The sequence below is a fragment of the Erpetoichthys calabaricus genome, chromosome 5 (assembly GCF_900747795.2).
Source record: "Erpetoichthys calabaricus chromosome 5, fErpCal1.3, whole genome shotgun sequence".
Classification (NCBI taxonomy): Eukaryota; Metazoa; Chordata; class Cladistia; order Polypteriformes; family Polypteridae; genus Erpetoichthys; species Erpetoichthys calabaricus.
Window position 1 is genome coordinate 190,934,479 of NC_041398.2, and position 26,847 is coordinate 190,961,325.

Consider the following 26,847-nt stretch of genomic DNA (forward strand, 5'->3'; position numbering starts at 1 on the left):
CTTTTATAGTGTAAGAGCTCGTTTATACTTCATGCTCAGAACGTGTACGCACCCGCATCATGGCTGCCACGTGTTCCCAGCGTTCATTTGATGTGTCCTCTAAGCAGGTCCTCAGAAATTAATGCAACACGTGTGCGAGTTGCAGTACCAGCAAAAAGTCAGGGGGCGCAGTGTGCTAAAAGTGGGGATGTGACGTCAGAGTCTCTGTTTACTATTTAAATGTGACAGAAAGCCACATTGTGGATCCTACGAGATCAGTGTGTATGCTTCGATGTTTGATGAATGGTTTGATGTGGTGAAGCAAAATGCCGACATACAGATGCATTCAGGGTGGTTTTATATTCAAGCATTGCATATTCCCGATCGTAATGACACGATACATTTTAAAAGTCTCATATACCGTCTTCTGTGCCGTCTTTTTTTTCTAGGGCTTCCTCCGGACCTGACAGCAGCAGCAAACAGCAATAGATCACCACACAGAACACATTAAATGTATGATATTCCAACTCTCTGCACATTTAGAATCCTTAGATTTACACTTGATATCACTTTCATGATGAAATGCATTAAGGTATGTATGTTACATGTTACATATAAATCATTAATTTCATTAAAATAATGAATACTGTTAATAATTACACACATGGGGGTGACATGGTGGTAGCACTGCTGTCTCGCAGGGAGTCACGTCGCTGGTATTCTCTTCCTGGAGTTTGCATGTTTTCCTTCTGGGTTTCCACAGTGTGCTCTGGTTTCCTTCCAAAGATATGCAGATTTGGTTACACTAAAATGACACCAGTGTGAGCTGATGCCCATCCAGGGATTGTTTCTGCCTTGTGCCCAATGCTTGCTGGAATGGACACGTCCCTGAATTGATGAATTTAATCATTAAACATTCTTTTCAGAGATATTACGGTAAGGTGTCTTCGGAATTTAATGGGTGTTCCAGGCAATTCATAACACAGCGAAGTCGAACCAGTTCTCACCGTGATGATATCTTGCACTGCCACCTGGTGGATTCCTCCAGATTTATGTCAAGTATAAACAGTAAAATGCTTGCATAGCAGGAGCGGCTGTTGCAGCATGCGTCGCATCATGTAAAGTGTAAACCTGGCCTAACACTGAACAGGACACCATTGCTATATAAGCATCACAGCATAAACTCTAAACACTGATAGGTCACTGTGTCGTCTTTCTCATTTTAAACATCCTATTGCCTATTATATTTACAACTTAATAAACACTAACAACTTGGAAATTCTTCTGCGTATGCCAGCCCTTTATCAAGACCATTCTTAACTGACATTAAAGCAAGGCATGCATGACATGCCATTATATTTTATGCACACTAACATCTTCCTTTAACTTAAATGAAAATTAAATTTCACTAAGTACAGTGTAAATAAACTATAAGCAACAGTGACTCCACACTTGGTCTGGGAAATATTGACCTAATCTAAAAATGGACTGATATTTAGGAAATACTTTCAGAAATGAAATGAACATCCCCGAAAAACAGCCTTTAAGTTGCTGCAAGTGGAGTGCTTCCTAGCGAATTCAGCTATGCTTTCCATCAGCACCTATGCTACACTCCACCCATCCACAGTGGAAATCCTGCCTTATGAAGTCGGTGTTCTTTCTCTCAGAAGCTTGAAGGATTCTCTCTTGCTTAAAGGGAGTAAAAAAAGAGAGAGAAGTAGAAAAAAAAGGTTTGGAGATCCACCCCGTATATTGTAACAACTATTGCTTCAAGTGCAAACAGTGCCCAAGTAGTTTCTGGTACAAAGTCCAAAATGAGACTGATTAGCAGGATGAGGTGGTTGGATTTTAAAGGTGGCGGGCAGGAAGAGGTGGGTTCAGGAGGGAGTTGCCAGAAGTGAGGTCAGTAGGAGGGTGTGGTCAGGAAGGGAGTGCTGTAGCTCGTTGTGATTTAGCTGGGCTTCCCTTCTGGCGATCTGTAGGAGAGTGAGAAGAGACATTAGTGCACTTCATTAACCCCTGACTCTGTGTCTTACCCGCAGTTAAGCCCTTAGACTGCCTCCCAAGCATATGTGAGTGACAAGGGTTAAGGATCTGCTTTTGAGCATTTTTGCAACTTAGACATTACAGGTTCATTGGTGGTTACCATCAGTCACCAGAGCGCAAATGATCAGACTGGAATGGAGTGTGGTGTGTCCCACCCATTCCATGACAAAACAAACTGTCATTAATATTAATATATTGAACAAATTAGAATATTTCAAATCCAGTATCCAGTCTCTAAAACTACAAATAGACAACAGGTTCAACTTTTCTTTAGTAAAACAATTGTTAAGTCAAAGTGCTTTCATCGGAATGCATTTCATGAGATTTGTAAAACACTTGCTACTGGCCAGTGGCCATAAGGATAAAATAAAGGGTGAAATGAGGTTAGTCAAGAGTGAAGACGGTTAACACAATGGAGTATGAGGGATATCCAAACCTAGTGAAGGCCTCACAAAGGAAAGCTTGAAGACTGTTTTTAATCTACATAGTATATGTTGTCATAATAAAACACAGGAAACATCAAAGGTTTGGGGCAGCCACCTGTATGATATCCTTGACTGCAAAATGGGTATTTTCTTGTGAATGATACAATGTCCAAAACAGAACTGATTTGAGTTTGGTAAAATGGTGGCTTTAAAGGTCGTGACCGGAAGTGACATGATGTGGACCAGAACCGGAAGTGATGTCGTTGAGACCAGAAGTGATATCAGCTGGAGCACCAGTACCAGAAGTCACATCTTCGGGGACCGGAAGTGTCATCATCCATGGCCCCAGTACCGGAAGTGACGTTATCAATGGTGCCAGTAGCTACTGGGATTTCCCGAGGATAGTCTGCAGAGGACGGAAAGAGAAAGTTAGTGCAGCTCGCCTCCCCCTGGTCTGATATGGTACTACTATTATTTAAGCCCTCTAGCTGTCTCCCATGCACACGTGTGTGACAATGTTAACATCAATCCAGTGGAGTAACTTTATGCAGTGTGGGCTGGCCAGTTGCTGGAGGGTCTCACAATGACTTCATAGTTTTTCTTTCAGAAGGCTTTATTATTAATATGCTTGTCTACTTGAAACTGAAATGAAAAAGTTAATGGTGTTATAACTCTCACAATTCAATAAAGCTTATTATGACAACTGGCATTCTATGTAGCTTGTTTGCTTCATGTAGCTTATGTTTTTATAATTGTATTTAATTTAATTTCACATAGAGAGCATAATTTATACTTTTGCACCATGGTCAAATAAATTCTTGTTATAACACTTCATCCGCTCCATTTACTATATCCCCTTAATAGTTAAAATACAAAAAGTTAATATTAACTGTTTTTCAAACAGTCACTTGGTGCACACCACAATCAACGTTAATCTTTTTTATTAAATGTGACATTTTTTAAAGAAATGAAATTCAAACCCAATGCCATACATTATTAGTGACCATACTATAGGAATTTTCAAGTGGTGAAAGCAAATGTTTAAATAGTGCATGATCAAATAAAATGAATACAAACATGAAAGTCATCATTCCAGAAAGGCGATCAATTCTCAGTTTTGGAAAGAAAATGTGTTGGCAAAATGTGCCATTACATTTTTAGCACATGAAAACCTGATGCAAATGAAGCTTGTCATTTCTTTTGCAATGAAATGTCCTTAAATTATCAGTATAAATCTAAGATCCACCGAATTAAAAAGGCACCCCTGTCAACATGTTGGCACATATAATTAGGAGCAGTTGTTTCAAGTATGGTATAATATATAGCCCGAAGGATTTAAAATGTGGAACTTAGTGACAGGAAGAAATGAAATAATAGACATTCAGATGAGGTTTTTATGTCTTACAATGTGAATTAAACCACATAAAAACAAAACAAGAATAATTAAGGACTGGTTTCTTAGCAACAGGAAATGTGAAATAAATGTCCAGATTAAACATCTGATGTAAAGCAGAAATTCAAAGAAAAATTATTGGGCTATTAAAGATTATTTCTTAGGATCATATGTGTAAATAAATCCATTTAGCTGTGCATTTCCCATCTGTCTTTTTGCAGTTTACATGTCCGTCCACGACTAAATTACTTTTTTTCCAGGTATGCTGACTTTGCTCCACATCCTAAAGATGTGTGTGTTATGTTAATTAACAAAATACAACATTCTGAAGCCTTCCATCCATCCATCCATCCTCTTCCGCTTATTTGAGGTCGGGTCGCGGGGGCAGCAGCTTGAGCAGAGATGCCCAGACTTCCCTCTCCCCGGCCACTTCTTCTAGCTCTTCCGGGAGAATCCCAAGGCGTCCCCAGGCCAGCCGAGAGACATAGTCCCTCCAGCGTGTCCTGGGTCTTCCCCGGGGCCTCCTCCCGGTTAGATGTGCCCGGAACACCTCACCAGGGAGGCATCCAGGAGGCATCCTGGTCAGATGCCCAAGCCACCTCATCTGACTCCTCTCGATGAGGAGGAGCAGCGGCTCTACTCTGAGCCCCTCCCGGATGACTGAGCTTCTCACCCTATCTTTATGGGAAAGCCCAGACACCCTGCGGAGGAAACTCATTTAAGCCACTTGTATTCGTGATCTCGTTCTTTCGGTCACTACCCATATCTCATGACCATAGGTGAGGGTAGGAACATAGATCGACTGGTAAACTGAGAGTTTCGCCTTGCAGCTCATCTCCTTTTTCACCATGACAGACCGCTGCAGAGCCCACATTACTGCGGATGCCGCACCGATCCGCCTGTCGATCTCATGCTCCATTCTTCCCTCACTCGTGAACAAGACCCCGAGATACTTGACCTCCTCCACTTGGGGCAGGATTTCGCTACCAACCCTGAGAGGGCACTCCACCCTTTTCCGGCTGAGCACCATGGTCTCGGATTTGGAGGTGCTGATTCCCATCCCAGCCACTTCACACTCAGCTGTGAACCGATCCCGAAAGAGCTGAAGATCACGGCCTGATGAAGCAAACAGGACAACATCATCTGCAAAAAGCAGTGACCCAATCCTGAGTCCACCAAACCGGACCCCCTCAACGCCCTGGCTGCGCCTAGAAATTCTGTCCATAAAAGTTATGAACAGAATCGGTTACAAAGGGCAGCCCTGGCGGAGTCCAACTCTCACTGGAAACGGGTTCGACTTACTGCCCACAGGATTCCCCGAGGGACACGGTCAAATGCCTTTTCCAAGTCCACAAAACACATGTAGATTGGTTGGGCAAACTCCCAGGCACCCTCCAGGACCCTGCTAAGGCTGTAGAGCTGGTCCACTGTTCCGCGACCAGGACGAAAACCACACTGTTCCTCCTGAATCCGAGGCTTGACTATCCGACGGACCCTCCTCTCCAGGACCCCCGAATAGACTTTTCCAGGGAGGCTGAGGAGTGTGATCCCTCTGTAGTTGGAACACACCCTCAGGTCCCCTTTCTTAAAGAGGGGGACCACCACCCTGGTCTGCCAATCCAGTGGCACTGTCCCTGATGTCCATGCAATGTTGTAGAGGCGTGTCAACCAAGACAGTCCTACAATATCCAGAGCCTTGAGGAACTCCGGGCGTATCTCATCCACCCCCGGGGCCCTGCCACCAAGGAGTTTTTTGACCATCTCGGTGACCTCAGTCCCAGAGATGGGGGAGCCCACCTCTGAGTCCCCAGGCTCTGCTTCCTCATTGGAAGGCATGTTAGTGGGATTGAGGAGGTCTTCGAAGTACTCCCCCCACCGACCCACAACGTCCCAAGTCGAGGTCACCATCCCCACCATATACAGTGTTGACACTGCACTGCTTTCCTTTCCTGAGACGCCGGATGGTGGACCAGAATCTCCTCGAAGCCATCCGAAAGTCGTTCTCCATGGCCTCCCCAAACTCCTCCCATGCCCGAGTTTTTGCCTCAGCAACCACCAAAGCCGCATTCCGCTTGGCCTGCCAGTACCTATCAGCTGCCTCCAGAGTCCCACAGGACAAAAGGGTCCTGTAGGACTCCTTCTTCAGCTTGATGGCATCCCTCACCACCGGTGTCCACCAACGGGTTTGGGGATTGCCACCACGACAAGCACCGACCACCTTACGGCTACAGCTCCGGTCAGCTGCCTCAACCATAGAGGCACGGAACATGGCCCATTCAGACTCAATGTCCCCCACCTCCCTCGGGAAGTGGTCGAAGTTCTGCTGGAGGTGGGAGTTGAAGCTACTTCTGACAGGAGGCTCTGCCAGACGTTCCCAGCAGACCCTCTCAACATGTTTGGGCCTACCAGGCCTGACCGGCATCCTCCCCCACCATCGAAGCCAACTCACCACCAGGTGGTGATCAGTTGACAGCTCCACCCCTCTCTTCACCCGAGTGTCCAAGACATGTGGCCGCAAGTCCGATGACACGACCACAAAGTCAATCATCGAACTGAGGCCTAGGGTGTCCTGGTGCCAAGTGCACATATGAACACCCCTATGCTTGAACATGGTGTTTGTTATGAACAATCCGTGACAAGCACAGAAGTCCAATAACAAAACACTGCTCGGGTTCAGATCGGAGGGGCCATTCCTCCCAATCACGCCCTTCCAGGTCTCACTGTCATTGCCCACGTGAGCATTGAAGTCTCCCAGCAGAACGAGGGAGTCCCCAGAAGGTATGCCCTCTAGCACCCCCTCCAGGGACTCCAAAAAGGGTGGGTACTCCGAACTGCTGTTCGGTGCATACGCACAAACAACAGTTAGGACCCGTCCCCCCACCCGAAGGCAGAGGGAGGCTACCCTCTCGTCTACCGGGGTAAACCCCAATGTACAGGCTCCAAGTCGGGGGGCAATAAGTATACCCACACCCGCTCTGCGCCTCTCACTGGGAGCAACTCCAGAGTGGTAGAGAGTCCAGCCCCTCTCAAGGAGATTGGTTCCAGAGTCCAAGCTGTGCGTTGAGGTGAGTCCGACTATATCTAGCCGGAACCTCTCGACCTCGCGCACTAGCTTAGGCTCCTTCCCCTTCAGAGAGGTGACATTCCACGTCCCAAGAGCCAGCTTCTGTAGCCGAGGATGGGACCGCCAAGGTCCCCCCCTTCGGCCACCACCCAACTCACACTCCACCCAACCTCCTTGGCCCCTCTCATAGGTGGTGAGCCCATGGGAAGGGGGACCCACGTTACCTCTTCGGGCTGTGCCCAGCCGAGCCCCATGGGTGCAGGCCCGGCCACCAGGCGCTTGCCATCGAGCCCCATCTCCAGGCCTGGCTCCAGAGGGGTGCCCCGGTGACTCGCGTCCGGGAAAGGGAAAACGCCGTCCAAAGTTTTTATTCATCATAGAAGGTTTGAACCGCTCTTTGTCTCATCCCTCACCTAGGACCAGTTTGCCTTGGGTGGCCCTACCAGGGGCATAAAGCCCTGGACAACAGAGCTCCTAGGATCACTGGGACACGCAAACCCCTCCACTACGATAAGGTGGCGGTTAAAGGAGGGGATTCTGAAGCCTGAATAATATAATTCAGTGTCCAGCGCACTTTCCACTCAAATAGGGTAAATTTAGAGATCCCTTTTCACCTAACCTGCACATATTTGGGAAAACAAAACAAGAGAAACAATAAGAGAATCCACACAGGTATGTGAAGAACATGCAGACTTCACACAGATGACAAAAGAGTGAGGGGTTTGCTAGCCTGCTATGCAGTGGCGTAGCTGGGGGCGGGCAGAGGGGGCAGTATGCCCCAGGTGGCACATTTTTGGGGGCAGCATTATTGGCCAAAAGGCTCAGTACAATTCGTGTGTAAGCAGCAGGGTTTGGAAAAACATCACTCACGAATGAAAAAAGTAAAATTCTCTGATTTTTATCAACAAATGCTTCAAAAATAATTTTCAGACTGTCCTTCTGTGACGGCATCAGACACAGCAGTTGAAATTTATGAGGCAATAACAAAAATAAACATAAACATTACACAGATAATAATTTCTAGGAAGATAGCAAACTAATTTACAATTTTTAATTTTGTTTCATTCTTCCTATGCGCAGAAAACAACCCCACCTATCACTTGTACACTACACTGGTTCTGGCTTTCGCATCGCAATTATATTAAACTAATAATGAGAATACGGCTTATCAGTGCGTCTATACTATATTCTTGTCTAGTTGATGCTTATAAATAATTATATGTGAAAAATTATTGCTGTTTATATATGAATAAATGTATGCAAAATTTATCTTATTTTTTTTCTATACATCATTTTAATTTTTTGTTTAAATAGGTTAACATATTCAGATATGTTGGAGGGCGGCAAATTGAAGCAAACTTCTGCAAAATATCATGTTGACATCTTATGAAGTATACAGACTGATCAATAGCATAAAAATAAAACTTTTATGATAAAATTTGCATTAACATAATAAAAATGAATATGTAAAAGAAAAAAATTAAAAGCAATCAATGAACCCCACACCCCCTTTCCTGAGTCCAACACCAGTCCACCACGAACATCAGCAATGCCAACTCACCATTCTAGTAGCCCCTACTAATGGGATCACTATTACAGTTCCAAACCTGGAGGTGCACATACTTGACACACAGAGTATTTCAACCTAGGGCTCTTGCCATTCCAAGTAAATCAGGAGAACTATGACTAGTAAAAAGGAAGAGAGGACAGGGGAACCCTAAAACTTATGAAGTTCAGTCTGAGAAAAACCTTCATATTGACAAAGACACAAGGGAGTATTAAACTACTTCATGTCCACAATGGAACAATATAAGTTTGAAATGGCAATTTCATATACAGATAAGAATAAATTCATTATTATTAATAAGCAAATAGTTAAAATAGTTGCTGCATGAAGAAGAAACATTTGAGCAGATACTGTACAAATAAAATTAAGGCCTTTCACAGTTGCATTGGAAGCCAATCAAAGAAGCGCTTTATAAAACAGAAAGCCTAGGAATGTTGAAGAAAAAGAAAACGTGACTAATAATACAAAGACACTCCATAGGGAAGCTGAGGATACATACTGTAGTTTGGCAGAGGAAGAAGTGAAGGTCACCATCCTAATTTTCCCACACAAAAATGCACATCAGAGACAGAATTTGCAATGTTAGGACATTCAGAATGAAGGAGAGTCTGAAGAGAGAAAAAGTGAGAAATGGATAATGAGAACAGACCAAATGAGTGACTCCAGTTTCTACGAAAGATATTAGTTTAAAAACGAAAGCAGAGAAAAAGTCCAGAGAAGGGTAGGAATTGTCTTTAAAATGCAAGTATAGTGACACCTTTTATTGGCTAACTAGAAAGATTACAATATGCAAGCTTTCGAGGCAACTCAGGCCCCTTCTTCAGGCAAGATGTAATCAGATTACATCTTGCCTGAAGAAGGGGCCTGAGTTGCCTCGAAAGCTTGCATATTGTAATCTTTCTAGTTAGCCAATAAAAGGTGTCATTTTGCTTGGCTTTTCTCTACATTCATAATGGCTAACACGGTACAACACCCTAGTACTACAAATGCAAGTATACAAAGGGAACAATGGCCACAGAGCAGCACTGCAGTAAACTGCTGAAAGTGAAGTCAGTCACTGAGGAAAATTATTCTAGTGATCTTCCAAGAGAATGAGCCAAAATCAGCAAATAAGAATAATGAAGAGATTTACTAGGAAAGTGAAAAGCAAATTAGGTCAGAAATATGAACAAGCAGTTATTGAGTTGAAACTGGAATATAGTGAGAGAGCTTTTCTGGCATATCTTCATACTCAGAATATAGTACTGTATTTATCTGCTATTGTGTGTGAGTGTAAGTCACATGAACTACTGGTGAATGACTGATTGTGAGATCTTAGAGAAGTTAACACAATATACAACATCTCTGTCTCCACTGCAATATTTGTTGTGAATCCAGGCCTGTTGTTTGAAAAATAAGTATGTAGACTTAACATTATGAGTGCTGGGGATGGAACAGGTAACCTAATGGATAAAAGGCAAGATCATGTGACAGTACTTCACTAGCTTGCCACTAATGCACCAAGTATTTGTATAAGCACTATAGAGCATTCCCTTACATTATTAATATACTTTCTTGCTTACAGGACACTACATTACTGTGGATTCCACCAAGGAGGTCACAGAAAAACGAGCTGTTCTCATTAGTCCCATCTTGGAATTTTTGGACTGGAGTTGTGTCAGAATTGTGTACCAGATTTCTGGTTCAGGCACTTTACAAATGTATATTAGGCCTGAAGGAGAAAGTTTTGACTATCGGCTGTGGTCTTCACAAGACACTTCAGACAGCTGGCTTATTGCAACTGTGGATCTCAGGAACACATTAAATCAATACAAGGTAAGTGTTCTAAATATACTGCAGGTCATCTTTGGCTTCACCCATAGTTACTTTTCATTCAGTATCTGCCATGCTTTCTTACTGGATTGAAATAGAAATGTTGAGATGATTTATACAGGAATGACCTAGTTACACATGTGACATAAATGTAAAAAAGTTATTTCTCTTGATGCCCAAACCCTGTGAGCTATTAAGAAAGGGTATGAAATTGAAGTATACTTAGCAGGTTATTTTACTTGAAGAGGGTTTAACTGTCAAAAAGATTATCATCATCAAAATGCAGGGACGATCTTACTTTTTTAGACATGCAGAAATCTCTCAATGAATAATCCTTGATTGAAACAGTGTATTTGTGGAGGTTAAAACCTATTAATAAATAAATAACCCACAAGCAGTTAATAGCAAGGTTTAAAACACAATCAGGACCCATCTTTTAAAAAAACCCACTAGCCTCAGTGCATCTTTCCATCTCTGCGTCTCCTCTGCTCCTCAGCTCACCAAATTAAGGTCTGCTCTACAGCTGAAGATGCCCTCTGACAAGTGTGATCAACCTTTACTGGCTGGTCTCTTCACTGCCATTCCTCGACAACCGTGGCGACCTTCTCCCACCCCTGTTTCTCAGTGTCCCTCACCCATAAGTCTGAAATGGTGCTAAAACAGTTTGCCAAAAACACACACTGCCACAGACCCCTTAATGCATTTTACTTCAAGCAACTAATATGGCATTAAAAAAGAAGTGAAAATATATGAATGTTTCTAATACATTTCAAATAAAAATTTAAACGGCAGAAATGGATAATGTATATGTCAAAACGCCCATCAGAGGGAAAAAGCTAAAAAAAGATACAAAACTAAGTCTGAAAAAATTAAAAAGTAAACCTAATCATATCATTCAGAAGTAGTAAAAAGTAGTATCAAACCTAGATATTTTATTAAAGGATGGTTACAAATGAAGTTAAAATTGCCAACATAAGCATAATGTAGCAGTTAAAGTATGCTGAAGGCTTTTTACATGCCCACAATACTCTGCACCAATTTACTATAATACAAGAAACATGCAGACCACCGGTCCTCAAATAAATGTGGTTCATACAGATCAAGCTTAACATTTTCATTTTGGCTGCACATTCTTTTGTTTTCAGTATGAACAAATACTGCCCCACAGTGAGCACATTGCCAATCTAACTTCCGCACGTTAGTGCTCTTCAACCGAATAAAGTCATGCGCCAATTTACAGCAAGTTGAGTCAATTTGAACTTACTTATGGGAGAGGGAAATAGGAATACAGTAGGATATTAATGAATAATTAATAATAATAATTTACAGTATCTCATATGTTTTCTGACTCTTGGGGGGCCCTTTAATATTTGCTTTGATTGACGCTGCTCCACTAATTCTTATGTATTCACCCCACATTGCGTGCTTTACACTAGTGTTTCTCAACTTTTATGGTTCCGCACCCCAGTTTAGCCTTTTTAAATTCTTTGATGAACTACTAGCTACAACTGCAAACTACCCCCTTGGAGAAATTAGCTCAACTGAGGCTCCCTCTTGGTGAAACAGGCTCACTTAGAAACAGAGAAGCACATTGTGTAGCACTGCAGAACGCTTTGGCAACCCACCATGTTCTACTTGCAAACCAACAATGGCAACCCACAACCTAGCCATGGCAACCTAGGGTGTGACCCGGTGGTTGAGAAACAGTGGCTTAGGTGACCCACTGCGACCCACTTATGAACCAATGACAGCAACCCATGACTGACCGGCAGCACAATCTAGTGGTTAAGAAACACTGCCTTGCACAGACCTGGTGTGTAGCTGCCGAGATGCGAAGATCAGTTGGTGCTGCACCAGAAGTTAAAATATTTATACCGGTGACACACAACAGACCAGCAGAGCCTCAATTACAATAACCTGTACACTTTTTGACCAAGATAAGGCCAATTTGATATATGGCAAAATGGCTGGCCCCAAGTGCATTCATAGGTTGGTGCATGACCTTAGCAACTTTTAAGAAGTATCTGGATGAGATATTGGGACAGCTTAGTTATTAGTTGAATGAATGGGCTTGATGGACTGAAGGGTCTCCTCTTGTTTGTCAGATGTTTTATTTTTGTATATTCCTTTTGAGGTAAGGATGTAAAAGCAAGGTTTGCATATGGGCAGAATTTTTGAGTATTTGAAGATCTCCTTCTTTTGTCGGCATACATTTCTTTCTACTTATCATTTTTGCATTGTGCATCATGGAGTATGTCTGGTGTGTTGATGAATCATAGTATTAGCCAGCTGCTCAATGGCTCTATATGCAGGCTAACTGCTTGTGTTTGGCCTGGCGCTCACGAGATGTCACCACTTGAGTTCCCTTTTGTGTCATAAAGTTGTGCAGCATGGTTTTTTGCACTCATAACGATCACTTTGGTGTGAGAACAGGAGCACAGGTCACTCTCTACCTGACAGCAAATAGTGCTAATGTTCTTCTTCCTCTGCCTATGAGCTACCTCAGGAAAATGCTTTATGTTCAGCCGATATCGCCAATGTTCCTTTCTACCATGTTGCCCTCTCAATCAGTTTGCCATAAGGAAGATGTGAACCCTAATAACTTCACGGATGTTGCCACTAACCAAATTCTTTGCTTCACCAGAATGTATCACGTCCTAGGCTTTGATTAAGATTAGGAACAAGGTTCTAGCCCCAGTCATTCTCACTTAATCACTTGACAGACAAACACAACTATTAGCGTTTCATGTATTAGGAGACTATTGAATGTGTGGGGGAGGCAATTTTTAAAGAGTCATGCACATCATCAAACAGATGATTTAACAGATACTCTAAACACTTTCATACCATATTGTGACTACACTATCATTCTGGTAAATCAATTGAGTGTTTTGTTCAGTTAGCTAATAAAATATATCATTTTGCTTCACTTCCCATTGAATACTAACACTAAACCGAAAGAACGGGGCATTTCAACTTGAAACTGTAAATTAACAAAGTAATCAGGTGAACAAAACTGAATTAAAAGTGCAGGACTAAAGGTGAACTGTGTAATATCATCTTGGGCTCATTGTTTAATGGTATGACAATAATATTTGGCTTTCACAGTATAAGCAGTTATCAAATGGTATTGCCAGGAGTTAGCACTGACTACCAGTTGGCTCAAAAATTCATTGAAGTCTATTTAAGTTTTAACACACAGGTTTTGGTTCTGCTCATATCATAAAGTCCTTTGACAAACAGATCAAGAGAGAGAAGGTAAAGGAAATTGAGGCATACCTGCACTGGTTTGTATACAGAGCAAAGAGGTCAGTGGACGATACCACAGCTACACATCTGCATCCACTGTATAAGAACTTGGAAAGTTGCAAAATTCATATCATATTGCAATTTATTGGTTTTCTTTTGTTTTTAATACCATCCATTCTATGTTAATTGATCGTTTTTGTTTGTACTGTAATATGGTTAACTGGATCCTGGAATTCTTAAATAACAGAAGACGAAAAGTGTGAGTGGGTGGCTGTTTTTCTGTTGGCTCTCTCAAAGCTAATTTCAATCTACTGTTTCTATTATATATTTGTGGGACACTTGGTCATGGTTAATCTTATACAGGTTAAGGATGACCTGTTGCAGATGATTTTGTTCAGTTTTATGAAAATTCCTTTTTATAGCTAAATTTCATAAAACCAAAATTACAGCACATCCTTTCCCTCAAAATTAATAAAGAGCAAACTGTGAAAATGGTGACAGTAGAAATATTGTGGGGATAATCATTGGAATACATAATAAAACAGTAAGCAGGTAGCAGAGACAACCCCAAGGTAAAAAATATTTAATTGCAGCAAAAATCAACTCAATGCAATTTACTTTCTGTATAGCAATATTCACTAACTACAATCTTAGAGCGCTGCAGCAAGTTTACAGGTGAAATGCAATTTACAAAGTTTACAAAATACATAATGAAAAATACTAATTTGTTTAACAATATCTATCCATTAACATTATTATTTATCTGTGCCCAGTTGACAATCAAGGGAAAGAAAACAAAACCAATCAGCAGCATCACAGGAAAAAATAAACTTCAAGGGTCCCATGGTCAGTTACAACAGAGTCAAAAGTCAGACACAGTCACAGTCCTGGAGACCTAAGCCAAATGGCTGCCCACTCCCTCCTGGGCATTCTACAATATTATATAAGATATTGAAAGGTGCAGTCTAAGAAGACAATACAATTCAAGGCTCTTAAGTGTCTCTGGTGTCTTTCCCATAGGCAGGAGAAGAGCTATATAATGTAGTTGTGGCGCTTGGTCCGAATATAGCTTTGGGACCAAGGACCACAACAGAATATCAGGATGGGGAACAGATGGGGGAAGTGGAACAATAGTAGTTGTTAATTATTGGTGTGCTTATAGTTTTGTACAAATGACTAATAAACAGAAATGCAGTAAGAACTACTAATCAGCTGCTTTAGTCATGGTAGGCTATACTAAAGTAGTGAGTCTTCAGCCTTTATTTAAACCTGAGACTGAGGATTGAGAGCCCTGTAGATTAAAAACTCATCCTGACCTTCCACTAATGTTTTATAATTCCTTGGAATCATTAGTAGATTGTAATGCATTCTCTTGTTTCTATGTAATGATTAGTTTAGATAAGTAAGTAGGGCCGTATTACATTTAAAGCATAATACAGTATGTAAAAAGGAGGATTTTGAAATTGTCCCTAAACTAAACTTGAAGTGTGAAATTGTAAGAACAGTAGTTACGTGGTCCTACTTTTTAGTTCTTGTAATATTTCTTACAACAGCATTTTGAATTACAGTGATCCCTCGCTATATCGCGCTTCGCCTTTCGCGGCTTCACTCCATTGCGGATTTTATATGTAAGCATATTTAAATATATATCGCGGATTTTTTGCTGGTTCGCAGATTTCTGCGGACAATGGGTCTTTTAATTTCTGGTACATGCTTCCTCAGTTGGTTTGCCCAGTTGATTTCATACAAGGGACGCTATTGGAAGATGGCTGAGAAGCTAGATTGCTTACTTTTCTCTCTCTCTTGCGCTGACTATCTGTGATCCTGACGTATGGGGATTGAGCAGGGGGGCTGTTCGCACACCTAGACGATACGGACGCTCGTCTAAAAATGCTGAAAGATTATCTTCACGTTGCTATCTTTTGTGCAGCTGCTTCCTGAAACGACATGCTGCACAGTGCTTCGCATACTTAAAAGCTTGAAGGGCACGTATTGATTTTTGACTGAAAAACAAACTCTGTCTCTCTCTCTCTCTCTCTCTCTCTCTCTCTCTCTCACTCTCTCCCTGCCCTGCTCCTGACGGAGGGGGTGTGAGCTGCCGCCTTCAACAGCTTTGTGCCGCGGTGCTTTGCATACTTAAAAGCCAAACAGCCCTATTGATTTGTTTGCTAGAGATTGTTTTCTCTATCTATGTGACATTCTGTGCTCCTGACACGCACTCCTTTGAAGAGGAAGATATGTTTGCATTCTTTTAATTGTGAGACAGAACTGTCATCTCTGTCTTGTCATGGAGCACAGTTTAAACTTTTGAAAAAGAGACAAATGTTTGTTTGCAGTGTTTGAATAACGTTTCTGTCTCTCTACAACCTCCTGTGTTTCTGCGCAAATCTGTGACCCAAGCATGACAATATAAAAATAACCATATAAACATATGGTTTCTACTTCGCGGATTTTCTTATTTCGCGGGTGGCTCTGGAACGCAACCCCCGCGATGGAGGAGGGATTACTGTAATTGAAAACTGCATATAGAATATTTTGAATAGCCTGTGCATTGGTGTCCTGCGGTGGGTTGGCACCCTGCCCAGGATTGGTTCCTGCCTTGTGCCCTGTGTTGGCTGGGATTGGTTCCAGCAGACCCCCGTGACCCTGTGTTCGGATTCAGTGGGTTAGAATATGGATGGATGGATGTGTCAAAAGACCAGATAGACGGAAGTCACATGGAGCAATATTTAGGCTGTGAGGTGGATAATCCTTCACCTCCTGTGGAAAATGTCATAATAACTCACAAACGGTGTTCTCCATATGCAGTTCTTGCATTATTATAGAAGACCATACACCAGTATTAGTTGGCTCTGCTGGTTTAAGCTACGGTTGTGTCCTTTACATGTAGAAATCACATTGCACTATGCACCCGTGTTTAACTATGTTTCTAGATTTTCTGCCAACTTTAAAGAAACAAATACAACTGTGGACATTGAATCACACCTTTTGATGGCCTTAAATATAAACTATGTATAATATATTAACAACTATGCCTATTCAGACAAATCCTAAAGAGTATTTGTTTAAAGTGAGGGGATTTATTACTTTACCTTTCAAAATACCCAGTAGTAATCACAATCTTCTGTTAGTCATTTATTAAACCATTTGTTATAAAAAGTGCCTCAATAATTTTCTTAACATTAGTATTGTGAGAATTCTTCAGATAAAGAAAGAAGCTTTCACAAAAACAAAGTGTTGGGGACCATCCCCGTGTATTGTCCTGCGGACAAAGTAGCAAATAAATGATCAAAAGTCCAAGAGTTAACATTTGACAAAGTTTATATCACAAAATGGCGTTTATATACAGAATGGTATTATGGGAATAGGAAATGGTTGGCAAGAGGTGACGTTGCAACAGGAAGCGGAAACAACGTCATTAGATGAAAACCAGAAGTGAAGTCATTTGGAAGAGCCGGAAGTGACGTCATCTCATGTGACCGGAAGTGACGTTGTGGTGGCCATTTTGGAACCCAGAAGTGGAGTTATTTATTTTTCTTCGGTTTTTCTGTGGAGAGAAGAGATTCTGGTAAGTACCATGTGACAACCCTTCATCTCGCGATGTTTCACTCACCTTTAGGCTTTTTGACTGCCTCCTAATCGCACGTGTGTGACAGTATTTAAATTATTGTTCCAGTTCTCTTAAATGCTACCTTAACGCCATATATTCTTTGCAAATGAAGCTGTTTTTTTTGTTTTGAAAATATTTCTAATATGTGGATGAAACAGAAATCCTTGATGTATAATAGGCTATATATGGATACTATCAGATCAAGAAAACCCAAACTTAGCCAATGTTATTGTAGGCAAAAAAACACTCCATTTGAAATTATAAACAAATTGGTACATTACAATTCTGTTAAAATCTATTTATGCTTATTTTTGGAAACTGTTATGGTTCTAAATATGAGGTTCTTTCTGAAACCTTCATGTAAATAGTTCTTTTGGAACCAAATATGGTTTCCCTATGGCATAACTCTGAAGAACTCTCTTGGACCCTTTATGTTAAGGAGTGTATGACTGTGCATCTGGATGAAATGGTATTAAACAAAATCATGAGACATGTCAGTTGTGCAAAATAAAGCATGTTTAGTCTTTAAGACCATGAATATAGTGGAAGAATCGTGTTTACTCAAAGTTTTGTAATCCATAGTTACCCCATAAGAGCTGTTCAGCTTCTATTGTGTTTTCACAATTATGCCATCCTCCTCTAATTGTGCTACCAATGATTTAATCCCTTCAAGGGCAGACACTGACACCGGATACTTCTGAAGTCAGGGAAAAGCATCACTAAAGCCAACAGGCTCCATATCCAGTTTTTCAAAGTAATTTTTTTACCCAAAATGATAAAAAGGCATTTCTTCTTTTAAATTGGCTTCAGTCTTTTATACATACATTATCTTTATGCTTTACAACTCTGAATCTATTTATGTAATAACATCTGTTCCCAGCAGAGAATGTATTTGATAGAGTGACAATATTGTACCTTTTACAATGGCATCCCCTCTTTGTATTTCTACTAGCTCACTTTCGTAGTTCTTAATATCCTGCCCTCCTGCACCCTCAGCAACACATTCATTTGTAGACCATTTCAGTGTAGTTTTTTGTGCATCCTCCTTAGTGATACAACTAACTTTAGTTTTTTGCCTAAAATAAAGTCAACTGAATTCCCATTTATAAAAGCATGTGCTATTATATCTGTAGCATGAGCAGATGAACTAAGTATGAAGGTGCACTAAAGAGGCTCATTTACTGTACATTCTCTCCTTTGTAACTGCTAATAACTGCACCTGCTGGCAGGTAGTTCATTTTTAGATGTATGAAGTAATGCTGAATCTGTATTTTCTAAATTCTGAAATCTTTTGCCACCTGTCTAGACATTCTTGCTTCTACATTATTTTGCTCAATGTCCAGTTTCGCACAAAAATTGCAATTACCTGGTTTCTTCTTTAATTACCAATTCCTACTTTGTTAAGTTGAAGGTGGAAAAAACTTGTCTGACATGCTTTCAGTTTAATGGCAGAAATTAACATTATGGGTTGGTGACAACCATATTGAATTAATTCAGTCTTGTTAGAGTAACAACCATACGGCTACATACTTACATCATATACCTAGTCAAATATCATGCATTGCTCAAAACATAAAGATACAATGTAAAGTACATTAATGCATTTAAAACTTCAAAATCATGAAAAAGTACATGTGTATTGTTAACAATATTACATGACAGAATTGTTTTTTAGTTTGTTTGCTTAATTATTGTAAACTAGCCAACCCGTGGCGTAGCATACGCCACATAATTATGTATTGATGGGTGAACATTTCCTGAAAGTTCTCGGATGTGAATGCCGATAGTAGCTGGTACTATTTGGCACATCGCCACAATTTCTGCCTCACCACCATAACTCCCGAAATATTCATGTAGTCAGCGTATTGTTGAGCAGACTGTATGACTATGCTTCCGTGACTAAGAACAACGGACGGTTGCCGAAGTTATCCCAATGTTGAAACAAAGGTTACAGCCAGGTTGCGAAGTTCGAGAGCAACAGTTTCGTCAATGACTTTTTTTCCAAAAATATCCGACTGATAGAAACAAACAGTTACCTGACGCAGGAATTTGTATAACATTGAAAGAAGAGTTGTTTCCATGAAATACATGTGAAGCGGTGGCCATGTTAGGAAAATGAACAGTCAACGTGGCTCAGAGGTGCATGTGGACCGTAGCACAGACCAAAGCGACTCAGGACGTGTTTAGAAAATGAACAGTCAAACATGACTCACAGGTGCATGTGGACTGTACACCAGTGTTTTCCAAACTCGGTCCTGGTGAACCCCTGTGGCTGCAGGTTTTTATTCCAACCAGCTTCTGTTTTTAATTGAACTCCTGGGCTAATTAAGTGAATTGATATTTCCCAAGTTCTGTGTTTAGGGAACAATATTGTCATTGTTAAGATACAATGAAGAGGGAAAAACTACACAGAGAAAGGGCAAAGTATAATGAAATCAACAAAAGAGAGTTTAACATTTAAATCTATAGCAAAAGCAGAAATATTTCTAAATGTCTTATAAATGTAAAAACCATGCTGCTGTGCTTTACTGAATGTCGAATAAACAAAAAAAAAAACCAGCTAATTAAATGAGATCAGTGCTATCAGGTGTTGTCAATGATTAGGAATCCGGTTGGAACAAAACCCTGCAGCCACAGGGGTTCACCAGGACCGAGTTTGGGAAACACTGCTGATCACAGACGAAAGCAACTCAGGTGAGGAGTTGGGGGCGGGCAAAGTAGTTGCAGCCATTGATTATTCAGTGTTGTTTTCCTGGGTGTCTGATCTGCTCGACGGGATCAGAAATAAAAGGAAAACAATGTGAAAGCAATGTCACAGGTGTTCCTGTGGTATAGCGGGTCCACAGCTCCCCTTCAAAAGGCCATCCTCTTTAATAAAACCCCTGTGTGCGTCCAGTGTCTGTGTGTGTGTCTTCTGGTGAAGTGCGCATGCGCGGGGCACGGAGCGATGCTTCAAAGCAGATGCTTCAAAGGCCGCCTGACACGTCACACAAGATAGAGAGGGCGGGACCTATAAAATATCGCGTGGCCCATCCAATCGGATTTCGGTAAATGAGGTAAGACCTAAAACATAAAACACGAAAAATCCAATCGGGTACTGAGAGGCGGAGACCAGCTTCCCCATTGTTGTGCAATAGTGTAAAACACGAAAAATCCAATCGGGTACTGAGACGAGGAGACCAGCTTCCCCATTGTTGTGCAAGTGTTCACTCTGAGGATGTCAGATTTGCAATTAAGAAGCTTGGCCCGGTAAAGTGTAAAGTGTCAGTCGTTGAAGGGGTTTTCCTAAATATACGAATTTTCATAATATTACAATACAATGACTTTTAAAAGTAGATTTATTTTCGCGCACATTAAATCAGTTGCTGGGGAGAATCTGCTAATTGCCCACTGTTGTGACAGAAAATTAAACGCATATTACGGACAGCAAAGCCAGTATTACTGTCAGAGAAAATTACAGGCATTTTACGGAAAAAATTTAATGAGGTAAAAGGTCCCTTGCCATTTAATATAGACTGTTCCTACTAATGTTTATGGACTACTGTTCTAGTGCCCGTTATTGTAACGGGCTTAATGTCTAGTTTTTAAATAAATAATCACCGCGCTCACAGCGTAGCTTGGTAGTGTGGCTGAAACGGTTTCCGGGTGGAGTCGTGCTGCGGGCGTTTCTCACCTGTGCAGTGTGTGAGCGAGTGAGGAGAGAGAGAAAGCCGGTACGTTAGAGCGAGCGAGAGCAGGCTCGCGGCAGCTGAGCAGATAGCCTGGGTGTTTGGCCGACATCCAGGGGAGTAGTAGTTGTGGTCGCTTCCGCTGAGATTACTTCGGAGAGCGGGAGTGACTGGAAGGTGGGAGACTCTCCGCGGAAGGCAGTGGGAGTCGGGACTTGGTGTCCCCAACGTGAGAGCTTTGTTCGTTGGGGAATCCCAAGCCACTGTCAGGGGGAGCCGACCGGAGCCAAGGATCGGTCAGGCAACTGACAGTAGTGGAGTCAGGCACAGAGAAGGTCAGCTGCTGAGAGAGCGTCTCGCCTGTTGCAGGGCCCGCATCGGTGAAGCAGGTGAGACACTAATGAAAAGAGGCACTGGGCTTATTGGTTTTTAAAGACTGCTTCCTGCATTGTGTTTTAACCTCAGTTTTAAAGGATTGTTTTAAGGATCCCATGATCTTTGAGTTGGTGTTTTCTATTGTTATGTTTTCTTTTTAAACTTTCGCATTTCTTTTAAGGATCCCATGATCTTAGAGTTGGCGTGCGTGGCTCTGTGAGTTGTCGTGCGTATCACACGGTCTGTCTTGCATGCTGCTTCTTGCGAGCCCTGGTCGGCTGCTTAGTGGATTATAAATATATATATATAGAAGATGGTATGAAATTTTGTAGACAGACACGTTTTCCGTGTTCCTGCAGGACCATCTAAGAAGAGGCATATTTCTGGCGGATGCGAATCGCTGTATGCAGCCTGTAAAACAGTTTGCGATGGTGTATGCAGTCGTGCGTCGTAACCAAAAAGAATAATGAAAAGTCAACGTGGCTCAGAGGTGCATGTGGACCGTAGCAGAGACGAACCCGAATGACGCGGTGATTGGCGAGTTGTTGCGTCCAAGTTGGTGGGCGTGGCTCTGTGAGTTGTCGTCGTATCCCATAGTCTTAGAGTTGGTGGGCGGGGCTCTGACGCGGTGATTGGTGAGTTGTTGCGTCCAAGTTGGTGGGCGTGGCTCTGTGAGTTGTCGTTGTATCCCATGGTCTTAGAGTTGGTGGGCGGGGCTCTGTCTTGCGTGCGTCTTGCATGCCATGGACTTAGTGAATTATATATATAGATGTGGCAAAATATAATAATCAGTCTTTTTTTTAAATAAGTTAGAAAATGTATGCACGTTGTAACACTCAGGTGTATTTAGAGAGTAAAGAGACAGATATCACATTTTTGTTTATTAAACTAGGGGGCTCTGCCCCCTGCTCGCTTTGCTCGTCCATCCCCGAGTTTGGTTTACTGGATATACAATTTATAGAGACTGTTATTTTCATGGGAATTGTTACATATGCATTATTGTCACTTTTACTTTAAAACTTTAGTAAAAACAATACTTGTCCTTTTTTTCCGGCCCCGGGTGTGGTTATATCTCTTTCTTGCAGGATGTATAACACTACTCACGTTGCAAAGGGGGCGTGGCTGAACGCATGGTAAGGAGATGCTGTTGGATCATCTGCTGTCTTTCTGCTGCTGGCGAGCTGTGTGTTCTACTTGTCTCGCTGCCCGATCATTTCAAAGCCTGTACAGCAGCTGTCTTTTTGCCACTCCCGTCTCTGCCGGTTGCGTTGTGAAGGGGGGGGGGGGGGGGGGGTTAGGGTGGCTGAACACACACAAGGAGAAGCGGTCGGATCATCTGCAGGCTTTCTGCTGCTGGTGAGCTGCGTGTTGTGCTTGTCACTTGTCGTTGTTTTAAGAGTTGGGAGCAAGTTGAAGTGTCTCTCATGGGACTTCAAATTGTCTTCCAAGAAGATCACGTCTCGTCTCCCTAGTCTCCCTCCCAAAGATTTTTTTTATAATAGAGAGATATTGTGCAACAGGGCATGTGTGACATGTTGATAGAGATTTTCTCAGACTGCTGCGCTGCTGTTTGTACAGGCAGCCTAGTCAGACGTGAGCCTCAGGCACATGAGTGACTCTGCTGACGTTTCAATAGCTTGTATTGACTACTGAGGATCTGCTTGTAGAGTGACTGTTAATTGTGTACAAGAGGAACATACTGTATACAATATATACAAGTTGAAAGGTCTCAAGAACTAATTAAAAAAAACATTTACCGTATATACTTGAGTATAAGCCGACCCGAATATAAGCCGAGGTACCTAATTTTACCTACAAAAACTGGAAAAACTGGAAAAACTTATTTACTCGAGTATAAGCCTAGGGTGGGAAATGCAGAAGCTACTGGTAAGTTTCAATAATCAAAATAAATACCAATAAAATTACCGTACATTAATTGAGGCATCAGTAGGTTAAATGTTTTTGAGTATTTACTTCAAAGAAAAACAGTAAACTAGCTCTGTAAGTGGAGAAGAGGGTCAACAAAATCAATATGGTATCTCTCTCGCGCGTGCGTTTGTCTCTCTCTCGCGCGCGTTTGTCTCTCTCTCTCGCGCGTGTGTGTGTGTGTCTCTCTCGCGCATGTGTGTCTGTACACTCCAGCTTTCTGTCGGGTTGGCGGAGGCAGCGGGACCTGACTCGAATATAAGCCGAAGGTGACATTTTTCAGCACATTTTGGGTGCTGAAAAACTCAGCTTATATTTGAGTATATACGGTATGTCAAAAGATTAAGCAAATGGCAGAGATGCTGATGCTGTAATCAATTAAGCGCTAGATTAAAGAGGTGGATTGTTAACAGGAAATTAGTACCACTATGGTCAGACATCCTACGCTCCAGCAGACAAATTAATATCAATGGAATATACTGTTTATTCAGAAGCCATACTATAGTTAACCAAAAAACAGAACACAAATACAAACAGATAATAAAAGTATTAAACATTTTGAACACATAAAAGGTGCTGTAGGAATAATATAAAACTGTATTAATCAAATATGAATTCCATACTCTTTAATACTTAATCACTTAACACCAGAACAGAGCATTACCAGGGCAGACAAAACATGCATACATAGAGTATAAACGGTATAAACACCACGGTGTGCACACAACATGCATACATGAAGCAAAGCAGAATTATAAGGAAAGGATAACTGATCACATGTGGAGATCCATCAGTATCTGTTCGGTATAAATTGTTTTGAATTACCTCTGCCCACGTCATCTGTTGTGTACAAACTTGACAATTGTAATTTTGTCAGACTCTGCTTGATGCCTCCTTCACAGCTAATGCTGAAGCAAACCCCATTTTTACTGCTTGTTAGCTGTATTCTGTCTCTAATCACCATCAATTTGGTGCTGCTATAATAACAGATTGAGAGGCAGAGTCCTTTCCACTCTTGCTTGTCTATAATAATATCTGGGGGATTGGATTTATACAGTTTATAATATTCATATTGTAATTTTTGAAAAATGATGCCTTCTGCTTTGTAATTATTAAAAATCTACATAAACGACTTTACATGTACACATAAACTGCTGCCTAACTTAACCCAGACTTACCGCCAGTAACAAATAACTAATCTATGCAAGAAGAGCAATCATAGTTGCTAGAAGGGTGCCTTTCAATCAGAAAAATCCTGATTATATTATATAAAGGTATATGTACATATATCTTTAACATTATTTTTTAATTCCAAAGGTTTTTTCCTTCTCGTAAAAAATCATTAATGGACAAGCCTAGAAGTCTGATAGATCCTAAGGCCCATCCACAAAGAAATGTCTCCTCTTTCTGCACAACACCCTGAGCAACCCTGGCAAAGAACAAGAGCTGGAACCTCAGAGAGCCCTTTTGGATATACCAGCCTCAGTGGTGGAGTTCAACACTAGAGAGCTCACCTGGAAGGAAGTTCAAGAGGCGGTTACAGCAGCCAGAGCCAGCTCTGCTCCAGGACCCAGTGGAGTACCCTATAAGGTGTACAAGCGCTGCTCAGAGCTCCTCAGAATCCTCTGCTGTGAAAGGGATGGTAGCAGAACAGTGGAGGCAGGTGGACAGAGTCTAGATACCCAATAAAGAGAATTCACCTAAACTGGAGCAGTTCAGATCCATCTTGATTTTCAGTGTGGAGGGAAAGATCTTCTTCAGTGTTTCATCTAGAAGGATGACAGATTTCCTCCTTAAGAATGGGTACATTTACACCTCAGTACATACAGAAAGCTGGGATTCCTGGAGTTCCAGGGTGCCTAAAACATATCGGAGTTGTGACCCAGATGATCAGGGTAGCCCACAAAAGAAAGGGAGACCTAGTTGCGCTGTGAAAGCAACAGGAGTGTGCGTTGGTAGCTAGAGGTGAGGGGCATAGAATGTGCCAGCGTCACTGGAAAATAATACTTTCAAAATTTGTTAATTTGTAATATAAATTTATGATAAAGCCATTATAAATCTTTGCTACAACTCTGGGCTAAAACACATAATTGGGTATCCTAAACCTGCTAAAACAGAAGTGCTGCATGTCAGCTTTGCTGTCCACAAGTTCTTCTTTAAGAAATGATTGTCTACCCTGCAGATGAAGGTCACACCTGGAAATGAAGAACCATTTTACACTTCTGGTTGCAAGGATGGAGTGCAGATGCGAACAAAAGCAGATCACAGAGGATCACATTTTGTTTAAATTAAATCAAGTTTGACTTCTAGAAAGTCAACATTTAATATTCTTTAACAAGTACAGTATTTTAACTTATAATGCTAAGTTTTGGCTTGGCCTTTGGAGTATCAATAGCTCTAAGGATTCAAAAAGATAGGAGGCTCACCCACATAACATATATGAGTTGTTTTAAACTTGGGAGATTTTTTTTTGTAGTTGATCAATTTAATCATGTGTTAATTATATATGTTTTTCTCCTCTGAGCTGCAGCACAATTGTCTTGTTATTGAAATTGTGTATTTCTTTATTTATCCTTTTAATTATGTGTTTTATTACATTCAGATCATCTTCGAAGGAACGCCTGGAGAAGATTTAAGCCACAGTGTTGCAATATTTGAAATTCGCATTGTGCAAGGATACTGCATCGGTACGTCTAAACATTTTTTGTTCTCTTTAACCTGACATGTTTGAGACTCCACTATCTTAGTATTAGCATTGTCCCACACGCAAAATCCTCAGTTTGCAGTAATCAGCACCAACAGAGATGCATGTGGTGTAAAGGCTCCATCCAGCTGTCATAGTCCTTAACCTGTTTATTCTATTATTCATGGTGTGGCCAATAGGGGGCTCCCCAAAGCCTTGACATAATTGCTCCAGGTGCAGTCCCTGGTTAAAATAGCCTTTTATTAAACAAATTACCTTATTACAAGGCTTCATTAATGACCCATTCTCCTTCTATAAAGTAAAAATGATGATTTTCTTTTTCTCTTTTTCTGACTCCTCTCCTGACTCATACGGAGAAGGTGAAGCGCTTCTTTTTTAACCTGGACCCAGGAGTACTTTCAGTGCAGCAAACTGCCCCCTGCCTGGCAGCTCCCTTTAGCACCAGCCATGGACTCCAACAGGGCTGCCCACCATAACTAGAAGTCCAATGCAGCCCTGCAGGAGTCCAAATGGGAGCCATACCAGGGGGATTCTGCCCCTTATTGTACTAGAGGAATAATTGGTTTTGTGAGTCAGTCTTCCTCTGACCTTCCTCTCCAATGGCCTCTTGACTGAGAAAGACATCATTAACCAATACAGCCGGAATGCCCATCTGTCCATACATTCCTTGACAATGGCATGGCCAGTATGGATGCCCATCCAATCACAGCACACACTCCTGCTGAATCTCATGCAGTCTCATGCTCATTTACTTACAGGGACCCAGTTCAGATGTTCTACCTGTAGTTCCAGAGAGCATCCCCAGAAAGACCATAGGAAAATTATCAAAATGGTGTTATTTTAGTGGGTGATTGTTTGATAAAAGCTTATCAAGAGTTACAAAATTGGGTCATGAGCAACAGCACACATAAAGGAGGGATGAACAAGGACATAACCCACAGTATCAAATTAAAAGAATACAACTGAAACACTCTGACTGGCTTCTGAAATACCTTAACCCAGTCTTGTGCCATCTAGGTGCTATGTCTG

The 26,847-nt window shown here is 41.6% G+C and overlaps 1 protein-coding gene across 1 annotated transcript in view; it reads left to right on the plus strand.

Moving 5' to 3' along the window:
• mamdc2a (MAM domain containing 2a) overlaps positions 1-26,847 on the plus strand; it is a 142,210-nt gene that overhangs the window by 42,207 nt on the left and 73,156 nt on the right. Inside the window, exons 3-4 of the mRNA XM_051927784.1 lie at positions 10,039-10,289; positions 25,717-25,801. Coding sequence (XP_051783744.1) covers positions 10,039-10,289; positions 25,717-25,801 — 336 coding nt within the window. The remainder of the gene's footprint in view (positions 1-10,038; positions 10,290-25,716; positions 25,802-26,847) is intronic.